Source organism: Homarus americanus, unplaced genomic scaffold (assembly GCF_018991925.1).
Source record: "Homarus americanus isolate GMGI-L3 unplaced genomic scaffold, GMGI_Hamer_2.0 scaffold57980, whole genome shotgun sequence".
Lineage (NCBI taxonomy): Eukaryota > Metazoa > Arthropoda > Malacostraca > Decapoda > Nephropidae > Homarus > Homarus americanus.
In genome coordinates this window covers 15,752,422-15,764,454 of record NW_024716703.1, presented here as the reverse complement: position 1 = coordinate 15,764,454, position 12,033 = coordinate 15,752,422, and the positions used below count along the sequence as shown (strand labels likewise).

Sequence of the window (12,033 nt, the reverse complement as noted above, 5' to 3'; positions counted from 1 at the left end):
CTGTATTGCACTGTACTTGTACTGTACAATATTGACTAAATTCACTAGATAACGTACACAACTAATGGTTGGTAAAACTTGTCAAGTAAGTGAGTGTCAAGTCTGTCAGTGTGAGTGGCACGTGTGAGTGCTTGTGTCCCCCATCATAGGAGTCCGTTTTCTCTCGCTTCAGGACGCCGAGTCCTCCATTTTCTCTCTTAATATTAGAGTGCACCAGAGACTTCGCTATTTCTTAGTAATGACACAGAATTTGAAATTGCAACCCCAATTGCAATTGGGGTTGCAATTGTTGAGGCAACTAGATATCTTTGATTACAGCAAATGTGTTATTGTCAATTTGTAGGTGAAAAATTTTATCCTCAATAGATGTAGGTTAACATTACACCTGGAGGCAAATGCTTAAAAAAAGCCTAAGGAAGGAAGCATATTCCATTAACACATAATATCTGGCCAATATGGGGAGGATCATCATGTCTCCATCAGGGGGTCGTGGAGTGGTGGTCCAACAGGCATCATGGAAGTTTTTTGGGGGGGGGGCACGGACGTATATGCGATCAGACGTTGTTCGGTCGGACGTTAACCGACGCATGACTGTGTGTGTGTGTGTGTGTATATATGTATGTATATATATATATATATATACATATATATATGTGTATATATATATATATATATATATATATATATATATATATATATATATATATATATATATATATATATATATATATATATATATATATATATATATGCATATATATATACAGTCATAGGATTGTGGGCCGTGGGTTCGAATCCTGGCGGGTTGAGGTGTTGATTGTATGTAGAAGTCCGCGTGCTTTATTGGGCTAATGAAATATATACATATATACATATACAGTCAACCCTCACTTTACGCGGTTAATGTAACCCACAGGGTCGCGGAAAGTGAGAAACGCGTAAAGTGAATAACATAACATATGGGATTAAATGAAATAGAGACCAGCTGACCCGCAAACTCCACTTTTTCCAACACAATACCTATGTTCTAGTAAAAATAACATCTTAATTTTATGATGGTACATGCACACAATTAATACTTAAGAGAAATAGAGAAATACAGTCGCCAAGTTAATGTCCATTCAAATAATGGACTCAACTCCCTCCCCCTCTTCTCACACTACACTCCCTGGCTCTTCCCTCTCTGAGAAATTTTTGGGGGAAAACCAGGTATAGTAATAAATAATACCTCAAACTAAAGTTAGGATAATATAATTGACATTGCTGGATTCCTTGTAAGACCAGGAATATTTTGAATATAAATGTCATACATTTTTCACAAAAGATAACATATTTACTCAGATTAAACATTTTATCTAAAATTTGTATGTCTAATGCAAAATATATGATGTTTATATTCAAAATGATCAACAAATTGTAAGAATTCCAGCAATGTAAATTATATTCTGGCCGGGTAATTTGCATGAATTTTATGAGCTAAAACAAATATCTTCAGTTAATAAAAAAAAAATATTCTTCACGACACTATCTGTCAATCAAAGTACCCCACCTTGCCTTCCCCCCCTCTTCCAACCGCACGGTCAGTCCCAACCCTCCCCCACCCCCCACCAATCCTCCCTTCAAGAGAAAGGTTGGGTGAAAAAAATAAATTTTAACATTTTGTATTAAATAATACCTCAGATTAAAGTTAGGATAATATAATTGACATTGCTGGATTCCTTGTAAGACCAGGAATATTTTGAATATAAACATCATATATTTTGCCCAAAAGATAACATACTTACTCAGAGTGAACATTTTATCTAAAAATTTTGTCTAATGCAAAATATATGTTGTTTATATTCAAAATGATCATCAAATTGTAAGAATTCCAGCAATGTAAATTATATTTTGGCCGGGTAATTTGTATGAATTTTATGAGCTAAAATAAAAATCTTCAGTTAATAGAAAAAAAAATATTCTTCACACGGTAACAGATGGTCGGTCGACGGTCCCCCCCTCCCTCCCCCCCACCCCCCACCAACGTCCCTACTAGATAAATGTGTGGGAATACCAGACTGTTTACCTTTTTAGTAATAAATAATAAATCAGAATAAAGTTAGGATAATATAATTGACATTGCTGGATTCCTTGTAAGACCAGGAATATTTTGAATATAAATATCATATATTTTGCAAAAAGATAACATATTTACTCAAGAGTAAACATTATATCTAAAATTTGTATGTCTAATGCAAAATCTATGATGTTTATATTCAAAATGATCATCAAATTGTAAGAATTCCAGCAATGTAAATTATATTCTGGCCGGATAATTTGTATGAATTTTATGAGCTAAATAAAAAAATTATACTTCACCGTGTAAAGGGGTACACCCACCGCGGAATGTGAGCATCCTGGGTTCTGGCAGGGCACCGCGTAAACGTGGAAACGCGGAATGTGGGACCGCGTAAAGTGAGGGTTGACTGTGTGTGTGTATGTATATAATATATATATATATATATATATATATATATATTTTATATATATATATATATATATATATATATATATATATATATATTATATATATATATATATATATATATATATATATATATATATATATATATATATATATATATATATATATATATATATATATATATATATATACAATAATATACAGTACCTTGAAAATTACCATGCGTCTTCCACGACGCTAGTTGATGGGTTGTAGCAGAGGTTTTCTTTGGGTCAACTGAAATCAGCCCCTTACAAAGACTGTTACCTCATTACAGTACTTAGCAATTACAAGTATTCTCTATACAGTACTATAATACAATTGATTTAACTAATATTGTTGATATTCTGCGAAAGCTACACAACCCTTGCTGCTATGCGGTTTGCTTACTAATGGCAGTGGTGCGGCAGCGCCATTTATTGAGGAATTGCGAAAGGTTGTCTGCTGGTCTAGCACAGGAATTTTTGTTTCTTCACACCAAAAATTTTAATTCAACTGATTTTTACCGAGTTGCTTTCTTACTTTTACTTCTTTTTTTTTAAATAAAGTTTTTTGTTTTCTTTAGACGTTGATATAAATGTTTACAATTGCTTACCTTCTACTGTTGGAAAATATTTCCCGTTGTTGTCATGCCGACAAAAACAAGAGAAAGAATGTAAACACTACAACCCGCTAGATGCGGAGGTGACCAGGTGTAGAAAATGAGTGCTGTATTAAAGATTTCACCTTCTTACACAGATTTGTTTTTTTTTTAAATTGATGAAAATGACGACTGATAAGCAGTTCTAAATGTTGATATTCAAAAAGGTGTGTGTACCTGTGCCAAAAGGGCTGTATATCAAGCAACGGTTTCACTGGTGTAGGTTCATAAGTATAAATTTTTTTTCCTAGAATTACACTTCCCAAATCAGGGTGCGTCTTCCACGATGCAGCGTTTTCTACTCCTCAAAATATGGTATATACTGCATAATATTTGATCTAGTAGTAGTCTAATGTGCTTATCCTTTCGATATTGGTCACATATCTATAGCTCTTATGCGAGGAAGTACTGTTTTTAAGTGTTTAGAAGTACACCTGTTATCAAAGTCTTTCTACAATATTCATAAGTCATAAAATGTAAGCTGTTCTGAAGGAGAGATTAATTATATGAGGATATATTCGGTTTTGTATATGTATTATTAATGCAAAATAAAGTTGATTGCTTGATTGATATAGATATATAGCTTACTATAACTTCATGTGTGGAGTGTGGTGTGGTGGCGTGGATGAAGAGAAATGCACTACGGTGGTATGGACATGTGCCGAGGATGCATGAAGACAGGCTGACAAAAAAAGTTTATGATAGCAAGAGAGAGGGGAATGTTGGGAGGGGTAGACCAATTGCCACCTGGGAGAAAAGAGTTAGAGAGTTTGTTGAAGAGAGAGCAGGAAGGGGAGGAAGAGTGTTTGAGAGAGCAAGTGAAATTGAGATGTGCAAGGATAAAATTACCTGGAGACATTTCTGCCATTTGCCACCCCTTGTTCGGGAGTTCCCGGGAGGAAACAAGGCATTGGCGATATTGATTGATTGATCAAAACAGAGGTGCTGGAGCGACTCTCCGGTGAGCTCCGGCAGCACTGCACCCCTGGCTAAGTTTAAAAGTTTGCAGGAAATGAAATCCAAAGTAATTTCTTTTCTTTATTTTACAGGTTTTTGAAAATGATGTGGAGTTATCTAGACATGTGGAGGAACATGGCCTCTGTCTTCCACTCCCAGCTAAACCTTACAAGTGTGACTTCTGTTATAAAGTAAATATTTTTGTTTTATAGTTAATAAGTACAGTGACCCCTCGGTTAACGAACTCAATCCGTTCCAGAAGGTCGTTCGTTAACCGAAAAGTTCGTTAACCGAAACCATTCTTTCAATGGGTTTTTGGGTAATTGGTTCCAGCTCACCGAAAATTGCCTAAATTCAACAAAAATGGTAGAAAAGTTCACTTACTTTGAGGTGTGTATGTAGAAGGCTCCTGGATGATGATGATGATGATGGGAATTAGAATGGGGGTGGAGGAGAAGGAAGAAGAGAAGGCATTGGGGTTGAAGAGAAGTCACCCCATGGCACCATTTCACCCATAAAATTTTAGTTCTCTTGGTGTATTTCAAGATTATTTTCTTTAAATCAACACTGCACTGCATTATATATTGTCAATATGTAAAATATATTTCAAAATGACCAATAATTTGCTTGGAAACAGAAAAAAAGCATTTAGTTGAAGAGAGTCTCAAGCAAGATGTTACCTCCAGTGAAAACAGAGAGAGACTAACGCCTGTTTGCTGTGTTAAGAGGCTGGATGTCGCGCATTAAACTTGTCACTTTACCTTCAATTATGTTCAATAACTGTTAAAATGACTAAAAAATTGAAGATTAAACTTTTAAAATTATTGAATAGTATAAACTTCTTGATATTTACTAAAATAGTAAGGAATTTAAGCCCTAGAACCGATTAAGGTATTGGCGGACTGACACTAAAGCTGGTTGCCCGGTCAGTGCAAGCGAAAACATGTTGAGGTTGGTTCGTAAGAAATTCGTTAACCGAATTGAAGATCCTTATGGAAGGCAGTTCGTTAACCGAAATTTTGTTAACTGAGGCGTTCTTTAAACGAGGGGTCACTGTAATGGAATACCATAGTATGTACGGGGTGTCTCACAAGTTGTGCACCATAGGAAAATGAATGTTCTCATTCTTTTGTTTTTTCAGATAAGGAAATCATACAAAAATCAATGAATATGGTAGAAAAACTAACATTAGAGGAAAGAGTCCATTTAATATTAATTAACAGTAAATTTACCTGTAATTGTGTACTGTAATAAGGACTGCAATAGCTGATGTTATGTAATAAGAAACTTGTTACCACATAACTAATTTCATTGGGAAGGATAAAAATACAAGTACAGGTATCCCTCGCTTTGTGAATGGGTTATACTGTATTCCTTGAAAACCATTCCTTTAGTGGATTTTGTATCTCCAATAACATAACATATGGGAAAAATTGGGTTTGGTTCCCCAATGACAAGAAAACCCCAATATCATCCCTAAAACCATTATGGTAGTAGGCAACTACCACCTGGGAAAATATTGGAAGCATAATGTGTTGTCTAATGGTAGACCCTGCTGCCATATGGCATCACGAAAATTGTGACCAAGTCCCAGGTTGCTGACCTGACTTTCTGCCTCATTTGCACACAATTGCAGGGTCTCAATTGTCTCTCTTACTATTGACAACACAACATATATAACCTTTCTCACTCTTGATCTGTTCTTTTCTTTCTATTCTTTTATTATCCTATGATATCAGTTGACAATAATATTAAAGTGGGCCTTCTGATGGGTCCCACTGGTCGGGAAGGTTGTGGACCCCAGGGCCGACCTGATCATCATCAAACTACTGGGACCTCAACTGACATCACTGTGGTTGCTGGAGGATCGTTTTTTTTCACACTTCATTTTTCCAAAATTTGCGGCCTGAGATTAAATTTTCCTTCTGTGGAGAACCATCTGTTAACCTCTTCCCCCGGCCTTTTACTCCTATCTGAACCTCAAATGACCAAAACAGCTTCACCCAAACCTTTTCAAGTCTCCAACTACAACCTTTATAATTATGCGCCTACTGCAAAAACATGTACACCTATAGCTCGACTCACAGATCTTGAATCTTTTCCTTATGATGTCATCTGGCTCAAAATATCTCTACCAACATTGACTATTTTTCTGTTTCCTATACTTTTCTCCCAACTCAACCAACTATTTAGATCTATTTAACTATCTCACTTCTTGCCATGAGTCGTTGCTATCCACACACCCCAACACCGAGATCCTCTACCTAGGGGATTTCAATGAACATCACAGAGAGTTGCTTGGCTCTGCAAGGGATGACCCAGGTGGAGCTGAGGCACTCTCTTTTTCCTTACTTAATGATCTGGAACAAATAATTAAACACCCTACGCGCGTTCCTGATCGACACGATCAACTTACTAACATTCTTGATCTTTGTTTTACCTCTAACCCCTCACACTATTCATACTCAATTTCTGCCTCCTTGGGGTCTTTTCATTCCAATCTTATTTCTATTAAATCAATCTAGGCATGACCACCTCCCCCACCTCCCCTTTAAATGCCAACTATGGCACTATCGAAGGGCAAACTGGCAATCCTTGCGAGAATTCTTCTCTGACTTTCCTTGGAGTGAATGTTTCTTTGCCACTCGGGACGCCTCGGTATGTGCTGACAGCATTGCTGGGGCTATACAGGGTGGTATGGGTGCATTTATTCCATCTTCTACCCAAACTTTCACTTTACAATCATGGTTTGATCGCTCCTGTTCTCTTGCATGCAGGGTGAGAGATAGGGCATATCAAGTTATGAAACTATCTCCTCTTATTGCCCACTCCGCTTTCATTACTTCTTGGAATCGTTGTAAGGCTATTCTTTGTAGGGCCAAGTGGAATTTTATAAAAACAAAGACCGCTGTCCTGACTAACTCTTCTTCTCGTAAATCCTTCTGGTCCTTAACCAAAAACATCTGTAATATTTTCTGCACTCCTTCTTTTCCTCCTCTCTTCCGACTTGATAACTCTATAGCCAACTCTCCCCTCTGATAAAGCCAATCTCTTTGGCACCTTATTCTCCTCTAACTCCACCTTAGTTGATTCTAACTCTATCTCTCCTACTCCTTCTCCTCCTACTTAACCTAGGCACTTTCCAATAATCTCCGCTCATAGGATTGCTGGTGTGTTATCCAGGTTGGATGTGAGTAAGGCACATGGACTGGATGGAATACCCCCTCGTGTTCTGAGGGAGTGTGCTGAAGTTCTGGCCCATGTGCTTGCTCGCCTCTTTTGCCTTTGCCTCAAAACCCAAACTTTTCCTTCTTCTTGGAAACATGCTTCGGTTCAGCCTATCCCGAAGAAGGGTGACCATTCCAATCCCTCTAACAATCGCCCCATTGCCCTAACTTCACCCCTCTCTAAGATTTTCAAAATTATTTTAAACTCATTTATCCCCGTCACCTTGAACGCTTTTCTCTTTTGTCAGATCACCAGTATGGCTTTCGCCAGTTGATATATACTGGTGAGCTGCTCTCCTATTGCACCCATCTTTGGTCATCCTCTCTTGGGATTATGGTGAAACTTTTGTCGTGGCCCTCAACATCTCCAAAGTATTTGACAGGGTATGGCACAAGTCTTTGCTTTCTAAACTTCTCTCTTATGGTTTCTCTCTCCCACTTTGTTCTTTAATTTCTAGCTTCCTTGAGAATCAATCCATGGCAGTTGTTGTCGAGGGATCGATCTCTTGCTCTTTATCTACCAATAGTGGTGCCCCACAGGGTTCTGTTCTTTCACCTACTCTCTTCCTTCTTTTTGTCAATGATTTACTTCATGCTATGATTAATTCTATCCATTCTTACGCTGAAGTTTCTACTCTTCACTCTTCTTCACATTTTCCCCTTCCCCCTAATTCTCAAACTAGATCTGTTTCTAGAGCTGATAATCATTACATCTATCAATGCAGATCTGTGCATCATCTTCGAATAGGAGATAGAAACTTGGTTAAATTCAATAGGAATAAAACTCAGTATTTGCCAATTTCACTTTCCAAATTAGATGATCTCCCACCAATCACATTTCAGGATGCAATAATTCTGCCAAATTTTAAAATAGATATGCTTGGCCTCACCATTTCCTCTAATATGTCATGGAAGCCACACATCATCAACATTGCTATAGCTGCCTCCCAAAAACTGGGAATGCTGTACAGATGCCGTAGCTACTTCACTCCTGAGCAGTTGCTTCAAGTATATTAGGGATTTATTCGTCCTAACTTGGATTACTGCTCTCATATCTGGGGTGGTTCTTCTTCTGTCCAACTGTTAGATTGAGTGGAATCAAAGCCATTTTGTCTTTTTAACTCTCCTCCTTTAGTGTATAATCTTTCTTCCCTTTCTCTTTGCTGCAATGTTGCTTCACTCTATCTCTTTTACAGGTACTGTAATGGGCAATGTTCGGTGGATTAGGCATCCTGTGTACCGCCGGCAAGGCCGTGGGCTCGTAACACTCATCTTGCCCGCGGTGCCCACCGTTTCTCTGTGGCTGTCGGTCACACTAGAATAACCCGTTATAGTACATCTTTCTTTCCTCACACAGCCAAACTGTGGAATGCTCTGCCTTCTTCTGTGTTTCCGTAGTCTTACAATCTGTCTCGCTGTAAAAAGCTGGTTTTCTGGCATCTTCGTGATGTAGATTAATACATCTTTTTCTTCTCTATTTTTAATTTCTTTTTACCCATATTTTTTCGCCTCTCAGGCCCCGTTGTGGGTCGATGACCTGTGCCCAGGTGGGCTATTCCCGTAAAAAAAAAAAAACATTGTTCATTGAAAACTTCCTGACTACTGTGATATAGTAACTAATTTCAAGGTAGGAGGTCATTACTGATACTTTAGGCCTACTAGAATACATGGATTCCCGGGGTTACAAACGGATTCTGTTCCTGAGGACGTTCTTCAGTCTGATTTGTATGTAAGTCGGAACACATGGTATGTATGTACCGTACTTACAGAACAATGTTTAAAATCTCACTATATCATTGCCTAAGCCTTTGTATACATAGAAAATCACCTAATTTAAGACAAAGGAAGAAATACAATGACATAACGCAGTAAATGAAAGTAAAAAATGGGTTTAACCTCGCTCATATCAGCGGGCGTTCGTAAGTTGGGGAGCCCCCGTAGGTCAAGTTTTGCTTACACTCTCACACAAACTCCGTGATAATATTCCTTTCTCTTTTTTATTTGTATTTGTTTTTCATAATTTTGTATTACAGTAGTTTTGTATTTGTAATAGTAACACAAGACTCGTCACTGTAGCCACATCCCCTAGCCTTCCCCCTACCACTCCAGACCGAGGTGTGAGCTATGTTATGGTTATTTTTCAACTCGTAATACTGGGTAGATACATTCTTTTTGTAAAACATGCACACTCAATCTTCCATACAAAATGTGCAAAGAAATAGGATAAATAATTATCATAAGGTCAAAACATAAAAGGGAATAAACTTTCTTCATGTGTTGAGATGAGGAGGAAGCAGTTGTTCTGAGCGTGTGGTGTTTTGACAGCCGGGGCTGAAGGGTAAGGTTACTCAGTGCTTATTGATTTATCTGTCATATAGGGGGAGTTTAAGTTTTTCACTTATAAAATGTCACTTGGGAGAATATAACTTACATTGCTGGAATTCTTGTAAGTTAGTGGTTAATTTGATTATAAACATGCTATAATTTGCACTGGACATAAAAATTTTAATAATTATTTAGTACATTTGTGTACCGTACAGTACAGTACAGTACAGGTTTGCCCTTTGGACAATTATTTCTTTACTTTTTTCACAATATGTATGTAGGATGGTGTGTGCATGTAACTGAGTAAAAGTAAATGAAGAAACTTATGTATATCTACCCAAAAATACGAGTTGAAAAACTTAGACTAAAATTATTCGCTGTCTTCAAGGATTCCAGCAATGCAAGTTATATTCTGCAAATTTTAGAATGTGACATTTTATAAAAAAAAAAGATTAAAAGCCTAAAACTACCTTCACACTGTTTTGGGAATGCTTCTTAGGGAGGCTTCTTAGCCCAGAACTCCCAATTTTTTGGTTCGAATCTTCCGAAATCCGGGTCCAGGTCCAGATTTTTTTACTTAAACCAATACTACTCTGTATCTTATCGATATGTTAACTAAATTTCAGAATGACCAATAATTTTAATGTAAAAAATGCAAAAATATTCAAGAGCACAACTTTCTCTATGTTTACTCCACTGGAAACAAAGGTAAAAATAGAACAGATTATTGGCGGACGAGTCGGTCAGCTGATGCGAGCACCAAAACGTGTTTCTCTTAAGGCTGTCGTTAATAGAATTTGTACATGTTAATGGAACTGAAAGTTCATACGGGAACTCGTTAACTGAAATCTCGTAAATTGAACCGCTTGTTTATATTGTTTTAAGAAAACTATGGTTACAGGAGGAAAATACTGTAGACACAAAAGATTTTTTCCTAAATGTTCTCTGCTGAAATGGGGGGTGTATCTTATATATATGTAAAATATGGTAATTATATTTTAATTAGGGGCATTGTTAAATGTTAACTATATTTTTCAGTCATTCTTAAGACGTGAACGTTTGGAAGCACACACAGCTGTTCATGGAAATGAAGCTGGGAAGCCCTACCAGTGTAATCTGTGCTTGAGAAGGTTTTGCAGCAACACTGCCTTAAACACACATATAAAGTTTCACATTGGTAAGTCATATTTGTGGTTTAACTTTTGCATATGTTGTTTTCTAGTTAAGGTCGCAAATTGCATTTGGTACAAAGTAGTACAGTATTGAAATAAATTTCGAAAACTCTGTACAGAAATTTCTGTATCTTCCATGAATTTACCATTCATTAATATGCCTTTTACATGAAATATAAAAGTGATATATTTTTCATAATTTATTACCTCATACCTTGGGAAGTGGTGGTGGGGAGAACTATTTACTGTTGGCACACTGCTAGGTGAGGTAATAATATCCCTTTAATACTGTACAGCACATAATACCCTTCCAACAATAATTTAATATATGACACCCTGCCAACATTCCTTTAATATATGATACCCTGCCAACATAGCCCTCCTCCCACATGGGGGTTAGATTCCTCAAAAAGGATGTGTAGATGAATCCACGTTGGAGAAACTTAGTATCTTTTGAGATTAATAGGGATAAGGGAATGAAGCTTCATAAATTCTCTCATTATTAAGTATTTACAATGCCTAGATCTTTTTATATGCTGTACCCATAAATGAAAAGCCTTACCTGTGCAATTGCATATGAATCATAATAAAGTCAAGCATAAAGACATTGATATACTGTTTAAGGATTAGTTTCACAAAAAAACACAATAAAAAGAGCAAAAAGTAAATCAACACAGCCAGCACAGATCTTATGTGACAGCAGCTTACACGAGACTTCGGCTAAAGGGTGCGTGCCGTGAAACAAGAGGAAGATATGGAAGAGCGATAGATCTTCGAGAAAGTATGAGAACGCACACACTGTACTGCATATACAGTGTAGGGGCCCCCCAAATTCGCTGGGGTTAGGTTCTCAAAATGGCCGCGAATTGCCAAATCTGCAAATAACAATTGCTGACCGAGGGGGGTTACATTTTTACTTGTGTACAAAGAAATTTATATTTCCTTTATGTGTTTACCCTTAGGACAATTATTTCTTTTACCCGTATTATATATGTACACACACACACACATGCTATAAGAACAGCCCAGGCAATCTTACCTTTTTACACTGTCACTTTGTTGAAATGCATTGTAGTATAACCTTCTCCCCCACTTCTTAATTATTATACAGTATATCATATTTGTATCACTTATGTTATTGTCAATCAAGTGACCCATTCCCCAATTATGTAACTGTATACATTACTTTCAGCCTTCTGGCTGCTATGC

The 12,033-nt window shown here is 37.1% G+C and overlaps 1 protein-coding gene across 1 annotated transcript in view; it reads left to right on the top strand.

Moving 5' to 3' along the window:
* LOC121858312 overlaps positions 1–12,033 on the top strand; it is a gene marked incomplete in the record, with an annotated part of 213,104 nt that overhangs the window by 126,965 nt on the left and 74,106 nt on the right. The window contains 2 exon segments of the mRNA XM_042354645.1: positions 4,193–4,291; positions 10,691–10,829. Of these exon segments, the coding sequence (XP_042210579.1) occupies positions 4,193–4,291; positions 10,691–10,829 (238 nt within the window).